This window comes from Mercurialis annua, linkage group LG2 (assembly GCF_937616625.2).
Source record: "Mercurialis annua linkage group LG2, ddMerAnnu1.2, whole genome shotgun sequence".
Lineage (NCBI taxonomy): Eukaryota > Viridiplantae > Streptophyta > Magnoliopsida > Malpighiales > Euphorbiaceae > Mercurialis > Mercurialis annua.
Window position 1 is genome coordinate 22,211,820 of NC_065571.1, and position 27,837 is coordinate 22,239,656.

Sequence of the window (27,837 nt, forward strand, 5' to 3'; positions counted from 1 at the left end):
TCAGAGATCGTTTAAAATTTGGACGCGGATAGGCTATGGACTAAATTGAAATTTTTGAAAAGTTTCAAGGACCAAAGTGCAAATTGACCAATATATATATATATAAGAATTGAGATGGAGAAGGATCCAGATGCTCTCATCTTCTTCCTCAGTTCATTTCTTTCTCTCTCGCTTCGTTTTGTACGGTTCGTCGCGCAATTTCTGTTTCTCGTCCGTTTCCGACGTTCTATAACTCAAAACGATCGTATTTCAGTGGCGTATCATGGTAAGCTTAACGTTTTACCGTTTCGTTGATTATATTTTGAGTTATATCGATTCAAAGTTTTAGGCCACAAAACGAATATATCGTTTTAATCGATATTAGAATTGCTACGGGTTTCGGAGCAACCACTCCCATTCCCTAGCGCCGGTCTCGGCCCTGAGATTGGGTCGTGACAGTTTCGTAACATTATAAACGTTTGGCTTAAATCACAAAAAGGTGAAACGTTAGGATTTCTTTCGTAACGTTGTAAACGTTTGGCTTACATCGCTAAAAAGGTGAAACATTTGGATTTGTTTCGTAAAGTTTTTAACGTTTGGCTTAAATAGCTAAAAAATTGAAATGTTAGAATTTGTTTCGTATAGTTTTAAACGTTTGGATTAGTATTATAACATTTTAAACGTTTGGCTTAAATTTCTAAAAAGTTGAAATGTTTGGATTTGTTTCATAACGTTGTAAACGTTTGGATTTGTTTCGTAACGTTTTAAACGTTTTGCTTAAATAGCTAAAAATATGAAATGTTAGGATTTGTTTCGTAATGTTTTAAACGTTTGGATTTATTTGGTAACGTTTTAAACGTTAAACTTAAATTGCTAAAAACGTGAAAAGTTTGGATTTTTTTCATAACGTTTTAAACGTTTGGATTTGTTTCGTAACGTTTAAAACATTTTGATTAACTCTCTAAAAAGGTGAAACTATATGATTTGTTTCGTAACGTTTTAAACGTTTGGATTTGTTTCGTAATGTTTTAAACGTTTGGATTTGTTTCGTAACGATTTAAACATTTGGCTTATATTGCTAAAAATGTGAAACGTTAGGATTTGTTTCGTAACATTATAAACATTTGGCTTAAATCGCAAAAAGGTGAAATGTTAGGATTTCTTTCGTAACGTTTTAAACGTTTGGCTTAATTCGTTAAAAAGGTGAAACGTTAGTATTTCTTTCGTTAAGTTTTAAATGTTTGGCTTAAATAGCTAAGAAATTGAAATGTTAGGATTTGTTTCGTATTGTTTTAAACGTTTGGATTAGTATTATGACATTTTAAACGTTTGGCTTAAATCTCTAAAAAGGTGAAATGTTAGGATTTGTTTCGTAACGTTTTAAACGTTCGGATTTGTTTAGGAACATTTTAAACGTTTGGCTTAAATAACAAAAAATATGAAATGTCAGGATTTGTTTCGTAATGTTTTAAACGTTTGAATTTATTTCGTAACGTTTTAAATGTTTTGCTTAAATTGCTAAACACGGTAAAAGTTTAGATTTTTTCACAACGTTTTAAACGTTTGAATTTGTTTCGTAACGCTTTAAACGTTTGGATTAAATCGCTAAAAAGTTGAAACTCTATGATTTTTTTCATAACGTTTTGAACGTTTGGATTTGTTTCGTAATGTTTTAAACGTTTGGATTTTTTTTGTAACGTTTTAAACGTATGGCTTATATTGCTAAAAAGGGGAAACGTTAGGATTTGTTTCGTAACATTATAAACGTTTTGCTCAAATCGCAAAAAGGTGAAACGTTGGGATTTGTTTTGTAACGTTTTAAACGTTTGGCTTAAATCTTTAAAAAGGTGAAACATTTGGATTTGTTTCGAGAAGTTTTATACGTTTGGCTTAAATAGCTAACGAATTGAAATGTTAGGATTTGTTTCGTATTGTTTTAAACGTTTGGCTTAAATAGCTAAAAACATGAAAAGTTTTCATTTTTTTCATAACTTTTTAAACGTTTGGATTTGTTTGTAACGCTTTAAACATTTGGATTAAATCGCTAAAAAGGTGAAACGTTATGATTGGTTTCGTAACGTTTCAAACGTTTTGATTTGTTTCGTAATGTTTTAAACGTTTGGATTTGTTTAGTAACGTTTTAAACGTTTGGCTTAAATCCCTAAAAAGGTCAAACTTTAGGATTTGTTTCGTAACGTTTGAAACGTTAGAATTACTTTTATAACGCTTTAAATGTTTGGCTTAAATCGCTAATAAGGTGAAATATTTGGATTTATTTCGTAACGTTGTAAACATTTGGATTTGTTTCGTGACGTTTTAAACTCTTGGGTTAAATCGCTAAGAAGGTGAAACGTTAAGCTTTGTTTCTTAACGTTTTAAGAGTTTGGCTTTAACCGCTAAAAAGACGTTAGGATTTGTTTTAATTGTTTGGCTTAAATCGCTAAAAAGGTGAAATATTTGCATTTGTTTCGTAACGTTTTTTTTTGGATTTGTTTCGTAACGTTTTAAATCTTTGGATTTTTTTTGTAACGTATTAAACTTTTGGATTTATTTCGTAACGTTTAAAATATTTGGCTGAAATCGCTAAAAAAGGTGAAACGTTTGGATTTGTTTCTTAACGTTTTAAATGTTCGGCTTAAATTGCTAAAAAGGTGAAACGTTAGGATTTGTTTCGAAACGTTTGAAACGTTTGGATCATAACGTTTTAAACATTTGGATCACAACGTTTTAAACGTTTGGATTTGTTTCGTAACGTTTTATATGTTTGGCTTAATTCGCTAAAAAGGTAAAACGTTAGGACTTCTTTCGTAACGTTTTAAATGTTTGGCATAAATAGCTAAAAAGGTGAAACGTTAAAATTGGTTTTGTAACGTTTTCAACGTTTGGATTTATTTCGTAAAGTATTAAACGTTTGGATTTATTTCGTAGCGTTTTAAAGGTTTGGATTTGCTTTGTAACATTTTAATCGTTTGGATTTGTTTCGTAACGTTTTAAACCTTTGGCTTAAATCGCTAAAAAGATGAAACATTATGATTTGTTTCGTAAATTTTTAAACGTTTGGCTTAAATCTCTAAAAAGGTGAAATAATAGGATTTATTTCGTAATGTTTTAAACGTTTGGTTTAAATAGCTAAAAAAGTGAAACGTTTCGATTTTTTTCGTAAAGTTTTAAACGTTTGGATTTGCATAGTAACGATTAAAACGTTTGGATTTGTTTCGTAACGTTTTAGACGTTGGGCTTAAATCGCAAAAAAGGTGAAACGTTATGATTTTTTCCGTAACGTTTTAAACGTTTGGATTAGTTTTGTAACGTTTTAAACATTTGGCTTATATCTCTAAAAAGGTGAAACGTTAGGATTTGTTTATTAACGTTTTAAACGTTTGGATTAGTTTCGTAAGGTTTTAAATGTTTGGCTTAAATAGCTAAAAAAACTGAAATGTTAGGATATGTTTCGTAATGTTTTAAACGTTTGGATTTATTTGGTAACGTTTTAAACGTTAGACTTAAATCGCTAAAAAGGTCAAACGTTTGGATTTTTTTCGTAATGTTTTAAACGTTTGGATTTGTTTCGTAACGTTTGAATTTTTTGGCTTAAATTGCTAAAAAGGGGAAACGTTAGCATTTGTTTCGTAACATTTTAAACGTTTGGCTTAAATCGCTAAAAGGTGAAACGTTAGGATTTGTTTTGTAAGGTTTTAAACGTTTGGATTTGTTTCGTAACGTTTTAAAGATTTAGATTTGTCTTGTAACGTTTTAAACGTTTGGACTTTTTTCGTAACTTTTTAAACGTTTGGCTGAAACCGCTAAAAAAGGTGAAACGTTAGGATTTGTTTCGCAACGTTTTAAACGTTTGGCTTAAATCGCTAAAAAGGTGAAACGTTAGGATTTGTTTCGTAACGTTTTAAACATTTTTCTTAAATAGCTAAAAAGGTGAAATGTTAGGATTAGTTTCGTAAAGTTTTCCAGAATCAGAAGGGAAAGAGTGATCTTCCTAGTGGGGGGCAACAGGCCCCAGAGTGCAGCATGGTAGTGGAAATTGCTACAGTGGCTCGTCTCAGGCCAATAAGGGGAGTCTCCGTACTCACAACAAAGGGAGGCATAGTGCTAGGAGTGCTCCGTACAGCTCTAGTAGCAGTGGGAGTAACCGTGGTTTAGGACGCGGGTACAGTGGTGGATGGGACATTCCGTTCTGCCAGAATTGCAGACGCATGCACTATGGTCAGTGTCAGTTAGCTCCTGGAGGTTGTTTCTCTTGTGGCCAGCCGGGTCATTTTTCCAGGGAGTGTCCGATATCTGGGCAGCAGATGTCTAACTCCAGTGTGGCACAGTCATCTTATCAGCAGCAGAGACCTGCGTTTACGCAGTCTGTAGGGTACTCTCAACCTGCAGCATCTTTTGGTGGCCAGCGGGGCCGTAGTTCTGGTGGTAGAGGTTTTGGTGGCCGTGGTAACGGCGGTAGAGGTTCCAACAGTTATGGTACTGGGCAGAGTTCACAGCAGCAGCCGCAGGGTCAGGCCAGAGTGTTTGCTCTTACTTCTCAGGATGCGCGTGCATCAAATGCTGTGGTGCAAGGTACCATTCCGATTTCTTTTACTGATGCTTTGGTATTATTTGATGCGGGTGCAACCCATTCGTTTGTGTCTAGATGTTTTGCTGGGAAATTGGTATGGCACCATCTGTTTTGAGTGAACCTCTAGCTGTGTCTACACCTATGTCTGAAGGTGTAGTAGTGGACATCATTTATCCTTCTTGTCCAGTGGTTATTTAGGGTAGAGAATTATGTGCTGATTTGATTGTGCTTGATGTCCTTTCTTTTGATGTCATCTTGGGGATGGATTGGCTGTCGCGCCATTATGCTTCTATTAACTGCCGAGGGAAGTCAGTCGAGTTCAGGATTCCAGGTGATCTACCTTTTTCCTTTCAGGGAGAGAAGGCGGAGACACCTAAGAATCTGATTTCCGCCATCAAGGCGAAGCGGATGTTAGGCAAGGGTTGCCAGGGTTTTCTTGCTGTGGTTCGTGATTTGGAGACTAGTAGTGGTGATATGCATAGTGTTCCAATATAGTGAATGAGTTCACTGATGTGTTTCCAGAGGAACTACCTGGATTACCACCTGATCGTGATATTGAGTTTTGCATTGATGTGGTTTCTGGTACAACTCCGATTTTGATACCGCCGTATCGGTTGGCTCCTGCAGAGCTGAAGGAGTTGAAGGACCAGTTACAAGAATTGTTGGATAGCGGGTTCATCAGACCGAGTACTTCTCCATGGGGTGTTCCAGTTCTGTCTGTGAAGAAGAAAGACGGTTCCTTTCGACTGTGTATCGACTACAGACAGTTGAACAAGGTGACTGTCAAGAACAGATATCCTCTTCCTCGCATCGATGATTTGTTTGACCAGTTGCAGGGTGCGAAGTGATCTCCAAGATTGATTTGAGGTCTGGGTATCATCAACTTTGGATCCGTGATGCAGATGTGCCTAAGACTGCTTTTCAGACTCGTTATGGACATTTTAAATTTCTGGTTATATCCTTTGGTCTGACGAACGCACCAGTAGCGTTCATGGATATGATGAACAGAGTGTTCAAGCTGTTTTTGGATTAATTTGTTGTCGTCTTCATTGATGACATTTTGATCTATTCTCGGAGTGAGGAGGAGCATGCTTACCATTTGAGGACTATACTACAGACGTTGCGTCAGCATCAGTTGTATGCTAAGTTCTCAAAATGTGAGTTCTTGTTGGATCATGTTACCTTTCTAGGACACGTAGTGTCGAAAGACGGGATCAAGGTTGATCCGAAGAAGATAGAGGCGGTTATGGATTGGCAGAGGCCAAGGTCAGTTACCGAGATCAAAAGTTTTCTAGGTTTAGCTGGCTACTATCGTCAGTTCGTGCAAGATTTCTCCAGAATATCTGCACCGTTGACTAAACTGACACAGAAGGGTGTTAAGTTTGAGTGGACTAACAAGTACGAAGCGAGCTTTGAGAAGCTCAAGGAGATTTTGACTACAGCTCCGGTTTTAGCATTGCCTTCTGGCATTGACGGTTTCACTGTGTATTGTGATGCGTCTCGGATTGGTTTGGGTTGCGTTCTGATGCAACATGGACAGGTGATTGCCTATGCTTCCAGACAGTTGAAGAAGCATGAGGTGAATTACCCTACTCATGATTTAGAGTTGGCAGCTGTGGTTTTTGCGTTGAAAATCTGGAGACATTATTTGTATGGTGCTACTTGTGAGATTTTCACTGATCATAAGAGTCTGAAGTATATCTTTGATCAGAGAGAGTTGAAATTGAGACAGAGGAGGTGGTTAGAGTTGCTGAAAGACTACGACTGTACTATTCAGTACCATCCTGGTAAGGCTAATATGGTAGCCGATGCGTTGAGTCGCAAGTCTTCAGGCAGCTTGGCTCATATTTCTGAGATTGGGCGTAGACCCATGGTTAGAAAGTGGCACGGGTTGATAGCTTCAGGTTATGGTTTTCAGGTTTCTCAGGCCGGTTGTTTGTTAGCACAGTTGCAAGTGCAACCTGTTTTGATTGACCGGATCAAAGCTTTACAAGCTGAGGATCCACAGTTGAAACGGATTATTGAGGAGATTCAGCAGGATGGAAATTCTGAGTTTACTTTTGTGGATGGTGTTCTGAGACATGGTTCGAAATTGTGTGTTCCGGATTCAGATGGTTTGAGTGACCAGATTCTGGAGGAAGCGCACAAATCTGCTTATAGTGTTCATCCGGGTTCTACTAATATGTACCATGATCTTAAGGGTACCTACTGGTGGAGCGGGATGAAGAAGGATGTCGCTGAGTATGTTTCTAAGTGTCTGACGCGCCAGCAGGTGAAGCTCGAGCATCAGAGACCTTTTGGCTATCTGCAGCCACTACCTATTCCAGAGTGGAAGTGGGAGCGGATTGCTATGGATTTTGTGGTTGGTTTACCACGTACTCGACAGGGGTACGATTCCATCTGGGTGATAGTTGATCGTATGACCAAGTCAGCTCATTTCCTTCCGATTAAGGTTTCGTATACTGCTTCGAGGTTGGCTCAGTTGTACATCGACAGGATTGTCAGTTTGCATGGTGTATCGATTTCTATTGTTTCAGACAGAGGTTCTGTGTTTACTTCGAGGTTCTGGAAATCGTTACAGGAATCCTTGGGTTCTCGGTTGGATTTCAGTACAGCTTTTCATCCTCAAATTGACGGTCAGTCTGAGAGGACTATTCAGACGTTGGAGGATATGCTCAGGATATGTGTTCTCGATTTTTAGGGTAGCTGGGATACTCATTTGCCGTTGATTGAGTTTTCTTATAACAACAGTTACCACGCGAGTATCGAGATGGCGCCGTAAGAGGCTTTGTACGGGCGCAAGTGTAGATCTCCTATCTGTTGGGAGGAGGTTGGAGAGCGTAAACTCTCGGGAGCGGAGATTATTCAGATTACCTCAGAGAAGGTACCGTTGATCAAACAGAGGTTAGAGACTGCTTTTAGTCGGCATAAGAGTTATCCTGATCCGAAGAGGAAAGACATTGAGTTTCATGTTGGTGATTTTGTGTTTCTTCGGGTTTCTTCTATGAAAGGCGTAGTTTGTTTTGGTGTCAAGGGAAAGTTGGCACCGAGGTATATTGGTCCTTATGAGATTTCAGAGAGGATTGGAGCCGTGGCTTATCGTCTGGTTCTGCCGCCAGACATGTCGTTAGTACATCCTGTGTTTCATGTTTCTATGTTGAGGAAGTGCATTTCTGATCCTTCGCACGTGATTTTACCTCAGAGTGTTGAGTTTGACCAGGAGCTGTCCTATGAGGAACAGCCAGTTGAGATTGTTGATACGCAAGTGCGTAAATTGCGGAACAAGGAGATTCCGATGGTCAAAGTTCTCTGGCGCAATCATTCTGTAGAGGAGTGTACTTGGGAGACCGAGTCGGATATGCGGAATCGCTATCCTTTTCTTTTTTCGTGAGGTACGATATCTTGATTTTTGATGATTTTTATGATTTTCATTTGTGTTACGTGCTGTTCTGGTATAAATTGTTTATCGTGTTAAATTCAAGGACGAATTTATAATTAGTCGGGGAGAATGTAATAACCCGTATAATTTTGATAATTACCGATGAGTTTCCGGTGGTGTTCGATGTAAAATTTTAAGTTTGGTAACTCGTTTCGTGTCGGTTTGAGGTTGTATTAATTAAATTGGGCTAAAGAAAAACAAAACCATCAAGTTCGGCCCAATGCCAATTCCCGTTCGAAAATCTTCAGTTCTCGTTCGAGAATTCAGATTCTCGAACGAGAACCAATACGTTTTGGCCAAGGGCCATTTGTTCAACACAGGTCTCGAACGAGACCTGTGTTGAAAAGCTCAGTTCTAGTTCGAGAACTTGGTTCTCGAACGAGAACAAAGCATTTTGCTGGTCTCGTTTGAGACCAGCTTTAATCCAACGGAGGGGATACTTTCGGGCTTCATTATTTCCATTTCCGAAGCCTTTAAAAACCTAACTTTTAACCTAATCTCTTCTCCATACTACAAAGAAACCCTAGCCCCCATTCCCTTGCTCATTCTCTAAAAAACAAAGCGGGAATCGTCATCCAAAGTTGCTGCCTCGGTAAGTTTTCTGGTTTCATTGAATCTCAGTTTTCATTTTTAAACGTCTTTCAGTTTTCTGATTCGTTCTTGCTCGTTTCTAGATCGAAATCAAAACCGTTTGATCTCAGACGTTCTAGACTCATATACCTTCGATTCCCCACCTCGTTTTCGTTGAATGGTACGTGATCGACCTCGTTTTCAATCGCCGTACGGTTTACCGTTTTGAACTTTTGTAATCTGTTTTTAATAGAAGAAGTTTCTGCCGAATATTTCTACTCACTTGGCCATGAATTCTGATGATTTATGATTGTGAGTCTTTTAATATATAGATATAAATCGTCTTAGCTTCGTTTGAAATCGTCTCCATCTCCATCCTTCACCATGACGGATTGTTTGTTGCCGCCGTTGATTGTTGCCTTGATTTGTTCTAAACTCTTGTTCATAATTGAAACTCATGAAAAAGAGAAAGGGTTTGACGTGTTCAGTGCCATGATTTGGTCCATTATGAAATCCTAAGGTCTTGTTTAAGAATTGATGGTCTAAAGGTTCGTTAATGGCAGAAGGCTTAGGCGGGAGGGGGGGGGGGGGGGGGGGGGGGGGAATTCCTTTTGTTTTGAAATGTTGATGATGGTCAAATATACACTTTGATCATTTAATTGTTTAGGCTAAATCAAGTAAATCCCTAAAGTTAAATATTACCTAATAATTTGGATTTCGTTTTGAATGGAAATTAAATGTTATAAACGAAAGCGAATTAGGTAATTTAATTAATATAATTACTCGGGTAATTATATTTAACTTTAAATTTCGATTTGGTATAAATTGGCAAAATTACAATTTGGCCCCTAAACGTTTTAAAACTTATTTAACTTAAGTTTTTGATTAGTAACTTTATATTTTGTTTTAATTATAAACAAAAGCAATTAAATTGATTTTAGATATCAAATTGGCTAAAGTACAATTTAGTCCCAAATTGGCAAAAGTACAGTTTAGTCCCTAATTGGATAAAGTACAATTTAGTCCCTGAACTTTTATAAGATTTATTTAATTAAGTTTTGGGTTGTAACTTGGATTACTTGAAATTGAAGTAATTGAGTTCCGCTTTTAAAATGGATTATTATTTTATTGAATTGTTTTCTAAATATAAACTCGGGTTTATATTGATAAATGTTTTGAGTCGGGTTAGACTTGGGTCACCCGACAAGTGTGGTTAGCTTGGTAGTTATTGGTAACTCGGCTAACCCACTATTTGGAAATTAATTATTATTTAAAAATTATTAAATAATATTTATAAATTGGATTTTAAGCGAGAACTCAATAGACTTGTAACGTTTGGATTTGTTTCTTTATGTTTTAAACGTTTGGCTTTGTTTCGTAACGTTTTAAACGTTTGGATTTCTTTTGTAACGTTTTAAACGTTTGGATTTTTTTCGTAACGTTTTAAACGTTTGGCTTAGATCGCTAAAAAGGTGAAATCTAAGGATTTTTTCATAACGTATTAAACGTTTGGCTTAAATAGCTAGAAAAGGTAAACGTTTTGATTTTTTTCATAAATTTCTTAAACGTTTGGATTTGTTTCATAACGTTTTAAACGTTTGGATTTGTTTCATAACTTCTTAAACATTTGGATTTGTTTCATAATGTTTAAAACGTTAGGTTTAAATCGCTAAAAAGGTGAGGATCTATTTCGTAATGTTTTAAACATTTGGATTAGTTGTATAACGTTTTTAACGTTTGGCTTAAATCTCTAAAAAGGTGAAACGTTAGGATTTGTTTGGTAACTTTTTAAACATCTGGATTTGTTTTGTAACGTTTTAACATTTGGCTTAAATAGCTAAAAAGTTGAAATGTTAGGATTTGTTTCGTAATGTTTTAAACGTTTGGATTTATTTCGTAACGTTTTAAACGATTGGCTTAAATCGATAAAAACGTGAGAAGTTTGGATTTTTTTCGTAACGTTTTAAACGTTTGAATTTGTTTCTTAACGCTTTAAACGTTTGGATTAAATCGATAAAAAGGTGAAACGTTATGATTTGTTTCGTGACGTAAACATTTGGATTTGTTTCGTAATGTTTTAAATGTTTGGATTTGTTTCATAACGTTCGAAACTATTGGCTTAAATCGCTAAAAAGGTGAAACGTTAACATTTGTTTCGTAACATTTTAAACGTTTGGCTTAAATAGCTAATAGGTGAAACGTTAGGATTTGTTTCGTAACGTTTTAAATGTTTGGCTTACATCGCCAAAAAGGTGAAACGTTTGGATTTGTTTCGTAACGTTTTAAACGTTTAGCTTAAATATCTAAAAAGCTGAAAAGTTAGGATTTTTTTCATAGCGTTTTAAATGTTTAGATTTATTTCGTAATGTTTTAAACGTTTGTCTTAAATCGCTAAAAAGGTGAAACGTTAGGATTTGGTTTGTAACGTTTTAAACGTTTGGATTAGTTTCTTAAAATTTTAAACATTTGGCTTAAATCGCTAAAAAGGTGAAACATTTGGATTTTTTTGTAACTTTTTAAACGTTTGGATTTGTTTCGTGATGTTATAAACTTTTAGCTTAAATGTCACGAACCGAAATCTCAAGCCGCGACTGGCTCTAGGGAATGGGAGTGGTAGCTCCGAAACCCGTAGCAAGCCTGAAACGAGTATAAATTTTTCTCGAATAAATTGATAAAACAAAAACATAATCATTTTCATGAAAGCCTTTCCATTCTTGACGTATACAAACGTCCAGTTCAAAACCTGAAGATATTACATAGGAACCTGGGTCTCATAGTGCGATGTCTCACATCCAGCACAGCCTGTTCCACCCTTAACAAACGGTTTAAAAGTGGAGTTTCAAAATCTATCATATATATCAGAGTATAGTTTATATATTTAAAACCGTTTGACAAACCATTACAAGCTTACTAGGACTCAACTACTGCAACACTACTGATTCTGTACGAACTCTGAACTTCAGGAACAAGGATAGAAGTCCGTCACATCCTTTACTATGACCCTGAAATGAAACACTGTGAGGGGGTCTGTATTTTGAGAAATAGTGAGTGAGTTTACGTTTACTAATGGTGTTATGTAAAATAACATCGCATTTAAAATAATATATATATATATATATATATATATGAACATAGTATATATCAAGTATTAGATCCGATTGAAACCTTAATCTTAAACTCATACTATTTCCTATCCGTATCCTACTCATATTGTATCCATTTATATTGTATCAAATCATTTTAATCCGAGTGGTACGGTCCCGAGATAGTTCGACCGAATTAACCGTTACCACGTGGCATAGTCCCGAGATAGTTCAACCGAGTTACTCATGCCATTGCTTAATCCCAAGGTGTGAGTTCCGAGATAGTTCAACCGAGTTACTCACTAGATACAGGTCCCGAGATAGTTCAACCGAGTTAACCTCGTATCTATCAAAAACATAATCCTCCTTTCGATTCCCAAACATATTCATCATGTAACGAGATCATATCAATTATTTTTAAATACAAACATCTATCGATACTAATTCTATGACTGACCCGAACACTAGTGATCACACAGCCTATTGACACCCACTAGGTAGCTTGTTTCCTCGGATCACTGTACTAGTTTTATTTCATAAAGAATAAACATTTAATAAAAATAATAATCATTATAAATAATAACATTTTACGCGATGCATTAATAATAATAATAAACAAAATAAATAACTTTTATTAATAACATGCAAAAGTAGACTGTAAACTCGCCACTTGCTATCCAAAATCTACTTGAACTAATAAAGCAATATCGTTCGTCACGTTCCGTGTTCCTTTAGTAGTCGCCTCGGCGAGTCTACAAAAATTAGATAATAACCTAAATTATTGACATTCTAACTATAGCTAAATATCCAAAACATAATTTCTAGCCAACTTCGGCTATCGAAACCGCTTATTTAAAACAGTCCGACCTCTAAACAAACTTAACATTCTTAAATTTTAGAATGTCTCCTACAACATTCTTTTAGGTCTCAGACTGAGATTATGTCACGACCCATTTTCATGAATCGTGACCGGTGCTAGGGTATGGGTATGGTTGTACCAAAACCCGTAGCTAGCCTTGCGGATAACCAACTTAACACATTTAAAACAATGTACCTGCATAAAACCACATACTCGGGGGCAACCGAGACTTCAGCCTAATCTAGCAGTACATATAAATAACATATATTTAAAGTACGCTTATCTCAAAATAATCTCCAACAGTATGGCAATATAATATAAATACCATAAACACAGTTATCATCCCAAAAGCGATAAAGTAATAGTTGGACCGATCCAACAAACAACAGTCTAAAATATAAGTAAAAGACTAAGACATGAATAATCTAATACTACTATTGCGGTATAAGAGTTTAAAACAGTTCGACTCTTTTATTCTGAAAATAAAATAAAGAACCTCCGAGAACGAAGAAATAGAGATCGACCAATGCTCAAATCATAAACCTGGAAAATTTGGGAAAACAACTGGGTCAGATTTACTGAGTAGAGTTTATATAACCATTTACATTTATTAAGTTAAAAACCTTTAAAACGTTTAATAAAATATTTTCATTATGGATTATCAATGAAACCCTAAACCACAATTCTAAAATCCATTGTCGTGTCGGTTAGACGTATCTCAATAACTGATCTCCGACTATCACTTAATAAATAGTGAGCCCATGAGACGTATCTTCCACCGGTGCCCTCACTAAGGTGAGACGCATCTCAAACGTACCTCAATACCATAATCATTACCGGTGCGCACGCAGTCCCGATGATGCCCATCGAGTAGCACGTTCCAAATCAAATCCACAATGCCGAAAAACAGTTCAAGAGCTGCTTATACATACATATATATATATATATATATATAATATAATAATTGCTTAATAAAGAGGTATATAGAGATATAAACTCACTGCTTGCTAAATCCACGTGATCCTGACAAGCACCTAACTCTGGTTCGCCTCTGAAGCACGAACAGTCGACGGGTCTAATTAAAATATTAAAAATCATAATTAAAATCAGACCGTAACTCTAAAGAGTACTAGATACCACATAGGACTCGCACAACACAATATCAAGCCACATTTAATAAACACTTATAATAAATGCATTCCAACTATAACCCAAGTTATAGATTACAATTCATATAAACATATTCAGAATGATTCGAAAAAATAATTTAAATTAACCCAAGTTGAAATCCATATTAGTGAGTCAGCCGAGTTATTAAAAATTACCAAACTTCTTCCCACTTGTCGGGCGACCACAGTCTATCCCAAAACTAAACTTATTAAATTTATAAACCCGAGATTAGTTAATATTAGTTTATTTGTGTACTTTTCCATTTTTTACCTTTAATATTTTTTTAAATAAATAAATAATATATTGATGACTAATTTTTGTATTGGTGTATTTTGCATTGATATTAAAAAATGACATTTATTCTATATTGGAACATGGAGCAATTAATTAAGTTAAAGATAACAATGTACATTTATTAGGGGTAAGTAAGACTTTTAGGTTTAAAATTATTAACCCAAAAATAGAAGGTGGCCTATAATTTGGGACGCCCAAAACAGAAAGGTGGCCTATCTTTGTGGGACGGAGGGAGTATAAATCAAATAAAAGTCCAAAAGTTATCCTATGGATAAAAACTTAACTTGAATAAGTTTTTAGAAACTTTTAGGGGCTAAATCGTAAATTAGCCAAGTTGACATGTAAATCAAAATTAATTCTACTTATCCGAGTAATTATATTAAATTGGGTTACAAAATAATTTATGTTTTCAAGTTGCAAATTATAGCTCGAAATGAGAACAAAGTTATTATCGAGAATCAAAACTATAGTTACAACAACTTAAGGGATTAAATCAAATTAATCCAACACTTTAGGAACCCATATAGCCTATTAGTTATCTTCTCTAATTCAAATAGAAACCTATCGCCCGCCATCATCAATTTTGCTGCAATCATTCATGAAGCTAAAATCAATAATAAACCTAGGTCTTGATTCCTCTATTAACACACACAATCACCCTTAACACTTCACCTAACTAACAAGGATAGAACCAAGAACATGTCATGGCCATCATGGAAATTTCACGGCCATCATGGAAATTTTACGGCGACAATGAATATAACGAACGACGACTGGAAACGGAACAATTGCAAGCTTAAGGTTGAGGCATCATGCCTCAGCAAACTTAAAGGGTCTCGTTTGAGACTCACAGTCTCGAACGAGACACCCATTTTAATACAGGGTCTCGTTAGAGACCGCTGGGTCTCAATCGAGACTAACGAAATTCTCAGGTCTTGATTGAGACCTGAGTTGGGTCCCCCTTGGTCAACCATTTTGGTTGAACCACAATTTGAATAGTTCCACGAAAACGAACCAAAACTCCACAACTAATCGAACTTACTTCCGGAACTATTAAACAAATTTTTTACGAGGTATTACATTCTCCCCAACTTAATAAAAATTCGCCCACGAATTTAACCACAACCAAATAAACATAACAACACACCAAGTACATAAACAATCGCAAAACACGTAAACAATGATACAGGTACCTCAAGGAAAGAGGAAAGGATAACGTTTCCGTATATCGGACTCTGTCTCCCAAGTGCACTCCTCAATAGAATGATTCTGCCACAGAATTTTGACCATCGGAATCTCCTTGTTCCGTAACCTACGCACTTGTGTATCGACAATCTCAACTGGTTGTTCCTCATAGGACAGCTCCTGGTCAATCTCAACACTCTGAGGCACAATCACATGTGAAGGATCTGAGATGCACTTCCTCATCATAGAAACATGGAATACAGGGTGCACTAAAGACATGTCTGGCGGCAGAACCAGACGATAAGCCACATTTCCAATCCTCTCTGAAATCTCATAAGGACCAACGTACCTCGGTTCCAATTTCCCCTTGAAACCAAAACGAACCACACCTTTCATAGGCAAAACCCGAAGAAACACAAAATCTCCCACATGAAACTCGATGTCTTTTCTCTTTGGATCAGCATAACTCTTATGCCGACTAAAAGCTGTCTCCAACCTCCGTTTTATCAACGGTACCTTCTCTGAGGTAATCTGAATAATCTCAGCACCAGACAACTCCCGCTCGCCGACCTCTTCCCAGCAGATAGGAGATCGACACTTGCATCCATACAGAGCCTCATAAGGTGCCATCTCAATGCTCGCATGGTAACTGTTGTTGTAGGAAAACTTAATCAATGGCAAATGAGTATCCAGCTACCTGAAAATCAAGAATGCACATCCTGAGCATATCCTCCAACGTCTGAATAGTCCTCTCAGACTGACCGTCAGTCTGAGGATGAAAAGCTATACTGAAGTCCTAACGATAACCCAAGGACTCCTGTAACGCTTTCCATAACCTCAAAGTGAAAACAGAACCTCTGTCAGAAACAATCAAAACCGGTACACCATGCAAACTGACAATCCTGTCGATGTACAACTGAGCCAACTTCGAAGCAGGATATGAAACCTTGATTGGAAGGAAATGAGCTGACTTGGTCATACGGTCAACTATCACCCAGATGGAGTCGTACCCCTGTCGAGTACATGGTAAACAAACCACAAAATCCATGGCAATCCGCTCCCACTTCCACTCTGGAATCGGTAGTGGCTGCAGATAGCCAAAAGATCTCTGATGTTCCAGCTTCACCTGCTGGCAAGTCAGACACTTGGAAACGTACTCTGCAACATCCTTCTTCATTCCGCTCCACCAATACGTACCCTTGAGGTCATGGCACATCTTGGTAAATCCCGGATGAATACTGTAAGCTGATCTATGCGCTTCCTCCAGAATCTGGTCTCTCAAACAATTTGAATCAGGAACGCACAGTCTAGAACCAAACCTGATAACTCCGTCAACAAAAATAAACTTGGAATTCCCATCCAGATGGATCTCATCCATAATCCGTTTCAATTGTGGATCCTCATCTTGTAATGCTTTAATCCTATCAATCAAAACCGGTTGCACCTGCAGATGTGCCAACAAACTACCGTTCTGAGAAACTCAAAAACCATAGCCCGAAGCTATCAAACCATGCCACTCTCGAACCATGGGTCTACGCCCAACCTTAGAAATATGGGCCAAACTACCCGAAGACTTGTGACTCAACGCATCGGCTACTATATTAGCCTTACTAGGATGGTACTGGATAGTAAAGTCGTAGTCTTTCAGCAACTCTAGCCACCTCCTCTGTCTCAGATTCAACTCTCGCTGATCAAAGATGTACTTCAGACTCTTGTGATCAGTGAAGATCTCGCAAGTCGTACCGTACGAGTAGTGCCTCCAGATCTTCAAAGCAAACACCACACTCGCTAACTCTAAGTCATGAGTAGGGTAATTCACCTCATGCTTATTCAGCTGACGAGAAGCATAGGCAATCACCTGTCCATGTTGTATCAACACGCAACCTAAGCCAATCCGAGAAGCATCGCAGTACACAGTAAAACCCTCAATGCCAGACGGTAATGCCGAAATAGGAGCTGTGGTCAGAATCTCCTTCAGCTTCTCAAAACTTGCCTCACACTTGTCGGTCCACTCAAACTTAAAACCCTTCTGTGTCAGCTTAGTCAAAGGTGCAGATATCCGAGAGAAATCCTATACGAACCGACGGTAGTAACCAGCTAACCCAAGAAAACTCCTAATCTCGGTAACTGACCTCGGCCTCTGCCAATCCCTAACCGCCTCAATCTTCTTCGGATCAACCTTGATCCCATCCTTCGACACCACGTGTCCTAAGAAGGTAACCTGTTCCAGCCAAAAATTGCACTTTGAGAACTTAGCATACAACTGATGTTATCGCAAGGTCTGTAGTATAGTCCTCAAGTGATAAGCATGCTCCTCCTCACTCCGAGAATAAATCAGAATGTCATCAATGAAGACGATAACAAACTGATCAAAAAACGGCTTGAAAACCCGATTCATCATGTCCATATACGTTGCTGGTGCGTTAGTCAACCTAAACGACATGACCAAAAACTCGAAATACCCGTAATGCGTTCTGAAAGCAGTCTTAGGCACATCGATGTCCCTAATCCGAAGTTGATGATACCCGGATCTCAATTCAATCTTGGAAAAGCACTTCGTACCCTGCAACTGATCAAACAAGTCGTCGATGCGAGGAAGAGGATATCTGTTCTTGATGGTAGCCTTATTCAACTGCCTGTAGTCGATACAAAGCCGAAAGGAACCATCCTTCTTCTTAACAAACAGAACTGGAGCACCCCACGGAGAAGTACTCGGTCTAATGAAGCCACTATCCAAAAGTTAACTCCTTCAGCTCAGCAGGAGCCATCCGATACGGCGGTATTGAAATAGGACCAGTTCCAGGAACAACATCAATGCAGAACTCGATATCCCGATCAGGTGGTAATCCAGGCAACTCCTCTGAGAAAACGTCAGTGAACTCATTCACTATAGGGACAATGTTCAGACTACCCACCTCAGCATCCATATCTCGAACCACAGCTAAGAAAGCTTGACAACCCTTACTCATCATCCGTTTTGCCTTGATCGCAGAAATCAAATTTTTCGGTGTCTCTGCCTTCTCCCCTTGGAAAGAAAAGGGTAGATCACCTGGAATCGGAAACTCAACCGACTCCCCTCGACAGTCGATCGAAGCATAATGGCGTGCCAGCCAATAAACATCCCCAAAATCACGTCAAATGAAAGTACATCCAAAACAACTAAATCAACACGTAAATCTCTTCCATGGATCACCACAGAACACGATGGATATACAACGTCCACCACCACACAATCAGACAAGGGAGTAGAAACAGATAAAGGTTCACCCAGACTTGTTGGTGTTACACCCAACTTAGTAGCAAAACACGTAGACACGAAAGAATGGGTTGCACCCGCATCAAATAAAACAAGAGCATCTACAAAAGCAATCTGAATAGTACCTTGCACCACTGCGTTAGATGCGAGAGCATCCTGAGGAGTGAAGGCGAAAACTCTGGCCTGACCCTAACTCTGCTGTTGAGAACTCTGTCCAATACCATAACTGCTAGAACCTCTACCGCCGTTGCCATGGCCTCCAAAACCACGCCCTCCAGAACCTCGGCTCCTCTGGCCACCAAAAGAAGCGGCAGGTTGAGAAAACCCTGCAGGTGCAGAGAACGCTGGTGTCTGACTCTGATAGAATGGCTAAGCAACACTAGCTGCTGACATCTGCTACCCAGATGCCTGACACTCCCTGGCAAAGTGACTCGGCTGGCCACAAGTAAAACAACCCCCTGGTGCTAAATGACACTCACCCGGATGCCGACGTCTGCAATTCTGGCAGAATGGAAAACTAGCACCTCCGTTGTTGCCACGCCCAAAACTGCGGCTGCTACCGCTGTTGCCTGAACTGTAGGTGTAAGGCTGATAACTCTTCTTAACACCCCTCTTATTGTTCTTGTACAGAGAAGGTGTCGATTGGTATCTACCACCACCACTCTGCTGTCCAGGGCCAGAAGACTTCTTAGCTTGAGAAGAACCAGAAATCTCCACAAACTGCAATAATGAGCTCTCCAGACGACGAGCACTGTCTACTACGTCTGTAAAGTCTCTGCGCGTCTCAGTCTGCAAACTCACAAAATCGCGCCCCAAGCCCTTTACATATCTGTCGTTCACTCTTTGCGGATCTGCCTGCAAGTCCGGAGCGAACCGACCCAACCTCACGAACTTCGTCATGCACTCGGATACTGACCTATCATCCCTAGTAAGCGTCAGCAATCTGTCTCTATGACCCTCTGTCGCGGAAAATGGCAAGAAGAAAGCTCTGAATCTCTCCACAAATTCAGCTCAAGAGATAGTAGCCATGTCAGCGTGAACAGATCTACGAAACCAGTCCCCAGCTGAACCCTTCATAGACATCTCGACTAGAACGACGGTCTGACGCTCAGTAGCCTGTAGTCGCCGAGCATTCTGCTCAACCTCCTCGAGAAAATCCAGCGGGTCTCCAGAACCGTCAAACTCAGTTGGCTTCAGCCTCATGTAAGCCAATACCAGATCCCTGCCAGTGGTTCCGACACCACCAACTGCTGCACCACTAGCCCGTGATTGCTGCTGCTGAACAATCTGACCCAAAATCGCATATTGATCCTGCAAAGAGACCTGTCCCGCTTGCAGCTGAACCTGGTTGAGATGTAAAGCAGCAACTCCAGCCAAAAAAGTGTTGAAGTCTTAGTCGTCCAACTAAGGTTGTGCCACACCTGGTGCTTGAGCACCCCCTGCAACACCCCCTGCAGTACCGCGTCCTACGCCTCTGCCTCTACCTCTACCAGATTGACCTCGGCCACCTCGACCTCGACTAGTTCGACCCCGACCAGCTGGGCCTCTGCCTGATAGTCCTCTACCAGCTTGAACCTCTAGTTCATTCTGGTCCACCTCCATAGAGATCACGTCATCAACCTCAGCATTTTGCTGAGCCGCAGCGCGAGTACGAGTATTCATTCCTAAGAATGAAACAAGAAAAATTTTAAATAACACAACAAATTTCATACCCAAGCATGAAACAAAACAAGCATCAATTAAGATTTCCCGAGAAATCAACAACGATAAAAATTATTCACCCAAGTGAAAATAACAATATATCAAGCAATACATCAATTAACATACATGATTGACTCACGACATTCCTATAGGTGTAGGCAGAAAGTTTTGAAAACAAAAGATGACGTTTCAAAGATAAGACTCGAATCCTAATTCCGCTGTAGTTCCTAGGGCAAGTAACCACTTAACATGCCAAAACAATTAAACAATTAATGATTAAAAGGCATTGGTTTGAAACCAAAGCTCTGATACCAAGTTTGTCACGACCCATTTTCATGAATCGTGATCGGCGCTAGCGTATGGGTATGGTTGTACCAAAACCCGTAGCTAGCCTTGCGGATAACCAACTTAACACATTTAAAACAATGTACCTGCATAAAACCACTTGCTCGGGGGCAACCGAGTTTTCAGCCTAATCTAGCAGTACGTATAAATAACATATATTTAAAGTACGCTTATCTCAAAATAATCTACAACAGTGTGGCAATACAATATAAATACCATAAACACTGTAATCATGTCAAAAGCGATAAAGTAATAGTTGGACCGATCCAACAAACAACAGTCTAAAATATAAGTAAAAGACTAAGACATGAATAATCTGATACTACTACTGCGGTCTAAGAGTTTAAAACAGTTCGACTCTTTTATTCTGAAAATAAAATAAAGAATCTCCGAGAACGAAGAAACGGTGATCAACCAAGGCTCAAATCATACATTTGGAAAATTTGGGAAAACAACGGGGTCAGATTTACTGAGTATTTACATTTATTAAGTTAAAAACCTTTAAAACGTTTAATAAAACATATTCATTATGGATTATCAATGAAACCCTGAACCACAATTCTAAATCCATTGTCGTGTCGGTGAGACGTATCTCAATAACCGATCCCCGACTATCACTTAATAAATAGTGAGCCCAGTAGACGTATCTTCCGCCAGTGCCCTCACTAAGGTGAGACGCATCTCAAACCTACCTCAATACCATAATCATTACCAGTGCGCACGCAGTCCTGATGATGCCCATCGAGTAGCACGTTCCAAATCAAATCCACAATGCCGAAAAATAGTTCAGCACAACACAATATCAAGCCACATTTAATACACACTTATATTAAATGCATTCCAACTATAACCCAAGTTATAGAGTACAATTCATATAAACATATTCAAAATGATTCGAAAAAATAATTTAAATTAACCCAAGTTAAAATTTATATCAGTGAGTCAGCCGAGTTATTAAAAATTACCAAGCTTCTTCCCACTTGTCGGGTGACCACAGTCTAACCCAAAACATAACTTATTAAGTTTATAAACCCGAGTTTATAAATTAAAATACTTGATAAAATAATTATCTATTTTAAAATAGAATTCAATGTCTTGCAATTCAAGTAACCGAAGTTACAACCAAAACTTAATCATTTTAAGTTTAATAAAGTTTAGGGACTAAACTGTACTTTAGCCAATTTGATTTTCGAAATAAAATTTAATTACTCATTTTCAATTTACTAAATTATAAATCAAATAAAAGTCCAAAAGTTATCCTATGGATAAAAACTTAACTTGAATAAGTTTTTAGAAACTTTTAGGGGCTAAATCGTAAATTAGCCAAGTTGACGTGTAAATCAAAATTAACTATAATTACCCGAGTAATTATATTAATTTGGGTTATAAAATAAATTATATTTTCAAGTTGCAAATTATAACTCGAAATGAGAACAAAGTTATTATCGAGAATCAAAACTATAGTTACAACAACTTAAGGGATTAAATCAAATTAATCCAACACTTTAGGAACCCATATAACATATTAGTTATCTTCTCTAATTCAAATAGAAATCCATCCCCCGCAATCATCATTTTTGCTGCAACCATTCATGAAGCTAAAATCAAAATAAACCTAGGTCTTGATTCCTCTATTAACACACACAATCACCCTTAACACTTCACCTAACTAACAAGGATAGAACCAAGAACATGTCACGGCCATCATGGAAATTTCACGGCGACAATGAATATAACGAACGACGACCGGAAACGGAACAATCGCAAGCTTAGGCAAAGGTTAAACCATTTACAATCAATGAATCATGAGTTAATGATCATTTAAAACACATATAACATAACCAATAACAATGTACAAATCGACAGTACCTTGGATGTTAAAAACAGAACAACACAAAGTGTAATTACGATGAAACGGCGGCAACTATAACATATAGAATTAAGTACCGCTAGGAAAAAATAAGGATGAGAATTGTAGAGGCGTGAGTCTACAATCTCCGAGACGAAACGGAATTGAATTCGATCTCGAAACGAAGGAGAACGATTCAATTTATTTAAGCATCGATCAAAGCTAAAACTGAATATCAAGAACTGTAAAACTTACCGAAACAGCAAGGGTAATTGAAAGAGATTAGCAGCGTTCTTCTCCGAGTAGCAAACGAATTATGACGGCTATGGTTTATTGTAAGTACGAGGAAGATTTAAGTTTAGAAAAAACTAAAAAGAAACGTGCAGCTAAACGTTTTATAAGGGAAAGAAAAACCGAGGCTTAAGGCTGAGGCATCATGCCTTAGCAAACTTAAAAGGTCTCGTTTGAGACTCACAGTCTCGAACGATACACCAATTATAATACAGGGTCTCGTTCGAGATCGCTAGGTCTCAAACGAGAGCAACGAAACTCTCAGGTCTCGATTGAGACCTGAGTTGGGTCCCTCTTGGTTCAACCATTTTGGTTGAACCACAATTTGAATAGTTCCACGAAAACAAACCAAAACTCCGCAACTAATCGAACTTACTTCCGGAACCATCAAACAAAGTTTTTCCGGGGTATTATAGATTTTTCGGCAATTAGCTCGGAAGTCATTTCCTTAAAGCTGATTACAAGTGCAGGGCATACTGCACAATAAAATGTTCAGTCCAAAATGAACATTTTATGTTCTGATTTTGCAGAACCTTATACTTAGAAATATTAAGGTAACATCCTTAAGTTTTCGTACCAATAAACGGAACTTAATTTGGAGTTATATAGCTCGAGATATAGCCTCCATAACATGAATGTTTTGCTAAAACAGTTTTCTGCAAAACGTCCTACTTGTTTGCGTAAACTTATCTCGTAACTAATAACCTATCAGAACCTAAGATCTTAGCACTTATATCATACATCATTGTCTTATCATATGGGCAAATACCTTTAGCATTTATTATACCAATGTTTCAATCAACTACTTAACTCGACAACGTCTAACTATATCCTTACCTTGATCCGTTACTCGTCGAGCTCAACCAACGACGAATGTCTCCGTTCTCAACATGTGAGGCTTACCCCCTCAGCCCCTATGACCTTCATACCTCTGCCTACTAAGGGTAGGGCCTGGCTGTCCGGAATCCTTTCCGAACTTAGGAAACAAAACGCACAACGTTTCATCACTACGACTCTCCAATTTCACTTTTCAAAGACGTCACAATTCATCAATCAATTCGAACACTAATCATAATGTGATTGGAAAAACACCCTAGCTCATTCCCTTCCATTTTTTTCATCCATTAATTCACCTTAAACTCAGCCACAAAATTTCATCCATAACAACACAATCCAAACTTAATACCATCATCAATTTTTTAAACATGAATTCACTTAGGATTTCCGCAAAATCTAAGCCATATATTAATCAATTTTCATCATTCAAAACTCATATATTTCGGCCATGACCTATCCTCAACTAAAAATCTCCAATTAATCATAATTCATTCATCAAAACACTTAATTCATAGCTCTAAACATCCATAATCATCCAATACGCATCAATCACGAGTTCATCAAATCTGTCGAACAAAACAACCCTATACTCATCAATTTTGTTCAAAATTTAGTCAACAAAAATGTGAATTGATGCTTACCTTGAGTATAGGATTGATTCCCGAATCCATATCCACCGAAATCATCGAATTCGGTTTAGAAACGAGCTCTGTAGCTCGATTTTACAAAAAGCGCTCTATTTTCTCCTTTCTCTCTTCTCCATTTTCTTCCTATTTCTTTCTTTCTCAAGCTAAATGGATGAATATGAGAAATATTGCTGGAAAATATGCCACTTACTCACTTACTCACCAAGTTGTTGGCTTATATTCACTTTAGTCCTTAAAGTTGCCACCTCCGACTTCTTAATCCATAACCTTTCTTTCGTCCAATTTAGTCCGTCGAACGCTAAATCTTTTAGGTCCAATTAATTTCATATTATTTATTTCCAAATAAATAATATTAGTCTCATATCTTATAACTTCACTTTCCAATAATTTATTTTGGCAATTTTGGCCAAAGACGCTCAAAATTCCATTTTGAGCTAACTTGCACTTTTTCGTCCAATATTTCATTTTAATGATTATCGATAACCAGTTTATCGATATTATTTTCTTATTTTAAGAAAATAGATTAATACACAACTTCCTTTGGAAGTTTGTGGTAAAGTCCACTTTAGTCGTTAAAGTGGCTAATTTGCATTTTAACTCATCTTCTCAATCAACCGACGTGCTTAACTAAAAGATGTCCAGTAATTATGAAACTTTTTCCATAATTTCTTAAATATATTTCACGGACCTTGGTGTGAAAATATTTAGTTCGGGACTTATACTTTATTTTGTTTTAATTACTTTAACTTCCCCTTAGTCCCGTTAATAATTGCTATAAATAATAATTTTCGCTTAAAATTATTATTTTATGGTCCAATTGATATGCTTAATCGGATAACACTTCTCATCTAGATTATCATTCCCGGCCATCATATCCTAACTTTCTTAATTTCGGACAAGTGGCACGTTCTAATATCTTATAAGTATTTTAACAACTTACGGGGTATTACATTAAATATCTAAAAAGGTTTTAAACGTTTGAATTTGTTAGGATTTGTTTCGTAAAATTCTAAAGTTTGAATTTGTTTTGTAACGTCTTAAACGTTTGGTTTAAATCGTTAAAAAGGTGAAACGTTTGCATTTCTTTCGTAACGTTTTAAACGTTTGGATTTGTTTCGTAACGTTTTAAACCTTTAGATTTGTTTCGTAACGTTTTAAACCTTTAGATTTGTTTTGTAACGTTTTAAACATTTGGATGTGTTTCGCAACATTTTAAACGTTTGGCTTAAATCGCTAAAAAAGGTGAAACGTTAGGATTTGTTTCGTAACGTTTTAAAGTTTGATTTTGTTTCGTAACGTTTTAAACGTTTAGCTTAAATCGCTAAAAAGGTGAAACGTTTGCATTTGTTTCGTAATGTTTTAAACGTTTGGATTTGTTTCATAACGTTTTATATGTTTGGAATTGTTTTGTAACGTTTTAAACGTTTGGATTTCTTTTTATAACATTTTAAACCTTTGGCTTAAATTGCTAAAAAGGTGAAACGTTAGAATTTGTTTCATAACGTTTTAAACGTTTCGCTTAAATCGCTAAAAAGGTGAAAGGTTAGGATTTATGTCGTAATGTTTTAAACGTTTGGATTAGTTTCGTAATGTCTTAAACGTTTGGCTTAAATCGCTAAAAAGGTGAAACATTTGGATTTGTTTAGCAATGTTTGGATTTGTTTCGTGACGTTTTAAACGCTTGGCTTAAATCCCTAAGAAGGTGAAATGTTAGGATTTGTTTCGTAACGTTTTAAAAGTTTGGCTTAAATCGCTAAAAAGGTGAAATGTTAGGATTTGTTTCGTAACGTTTCAAAGTTTGAATTTGTTTCGTAACGTTTTAAACGTTTGGCTTAAATCGCTAAAAAGGTGAAACGTTTGCATTTGTTTCGTAACGTTTTAAACGTTTGGATTTGTTTCGTAACGTTTCAAACCTTTGGATTTGTTTTGTGATGTTATAAACGTTTGGAAGAACCTTTGGATTTGTTTTGTTAAGAACCACCGCCGTTCACCTTCCCCATTTCATCAGTCCATTCCGCCTTTCAGTCCCGCCGCCGTTCACCTTCATCTTTTCTTCAGTCCGCCGCCGTCCAGTTCCGCCGTTCACCTTCCTCTTTCTTCCAGACGAAGCCCGCCGTCCTCCACTGCCAGCAGGTTGCTCTCCGCCGTTCGACGCCGACACCGTTTTCCACCGTCTGCCACCATTCGCTGCATTAGAGGTAAGGTTTTATATATTTATTTATTTGTTTATTATATTTCCGGATTTAATATAAGGTTTAAATTAGGATGTAATTAGATTCAAAATTAGGTTTTAGATTGTAAATTAGGTTTACTAATTAGGTTTAAAGTTAATTAGGCTTTAATAAATTAGGTTAATTGTTAATTAGGGTTTATAAAAAATTACACTAAGTTTTAATTAGATTAATTTTGAATTAAGTTAAATTGGAATTGTTTGCATTAAATTTTGAAAAATTTGATATGTTATTATTTTAAATAATAATTAATTATGTTAGTTGGTAATTAAATTATGTAATTAAATTAGAGAATTTTAGATAATTTAATTATACAATTCAATTTAGGGTTTAGTTAACATTAATTAATTATTCTTTAGTTTGTGGTGTAGTTATTATTTAAGACATTTAGTTATTTATTTAGTATTATTACGGTATTAATTACGTTTTTTTTATTTTAGTATTTTAATTAGATTATGTAATTAGTAATATTTTATTGATTGATGAAATTTTAAGTTAATTAGATTATATATGATTAGGTTAATTAGATTGTTGATTTGTAGATTAAATAAATTATAATTTCATTAGATTAAATATTTTATTAGAATTAATTGAATTGTTTAATTTGATTATGTAATTTATTCTTAATTTGAAACATTTGAGATGAAATGGTTTGTTGGTTATGTTGGAATATGAAATGTTTTCTTGCAGGACTTCTCTAAAAAATGGGTGATGTTCATTTTAAGGGAAAGTGCTGCCGAATTTTCAATGAGTATATAATAACTACTTTATAACTAATAGTATAACTTTAATTATTTAATTAATAGTAATCTACAAAACTAATATAAAACTATCATATTAGGTTTGTGTCTCACTGACGGTTGCTGATAGCCGCTTATCATAGCCATTGTTGACTGTTTACATCGCGTCTACCGTATTCATATATCCTTTTTATTGCGGTTCTGCTCTTCAATAAGTAAGTGTTACTGCATTTTTGTATTTCATTTTAATTAGTTAGAGTAAATTGAATAACTGTAAAATTTAATAAACAAAGATTTTATTCCCACCGAATAAAATCTTACCTAGACGTAGAAACCCGTTCTGTGTGTTCAGGAGATTGAACGGCACGGGATTATACGTGTCTACGGTTCGTAAAACTGTCGTCGTCTGCGTAATTTGATCACGGAAACATGTAAGTATGGATATGGTAGAAAAATATGTGGTAGTTTTCTGGCGTATGTTCTCCGGGTGATTATTTAATATAGGCTGTGTAACGCTTATTCCTTACGGAATATATAATTAGTGTTACACAGCTTATATTATATAATGTGTCTTAGGAACGACGCGGGAAGGCTGCCGAATATTTTTCTCCGTATTCATGCATATATCGTGATCGAATTATGAGGCGCCAGTTTTGCGAATGGGATAGGACCCTACCCTTTTAGCAGTCAATTACATTGACTTTGCTACATTGAGCTTTATGAACCAGTACCTAATTGTCCGTCCTCCAGAAATGAATTCAGACCGCAGTTGGATGTATACGAGGAATGAC

General features: G+C 37.0%; 1 protein-coding gene across 1 annotated transcript; it reads right to left on the bottom strand.

The window, feature by feature from the left end:
• Nucleotides 1-19,663: 19,663 nt before the first annotated feature.
• Nucleotides 19,664-27,193, bottom strand: LOC126668356 (uncharacterized). The gene is made up of 4 exons (XM_050361561.1): nucleotides 27,165-27,193; nucleotides 26,067-26,249; nucleotides 19,827-19,951; nucleotides 19,664-19,749 (listed from the first exon to the last, which is right to left on the bottom strand). Exons 1-4 carry the CDS (start codon nucleotides 27,191-27,193, stop codon nucleotides 19,664-19,666), a joined length of 423 nt encoding a protein of 140 aa, XP_050217518.1.
• Nucleotides 27,194-27,837: the final 644 nt, after the last annotated feature.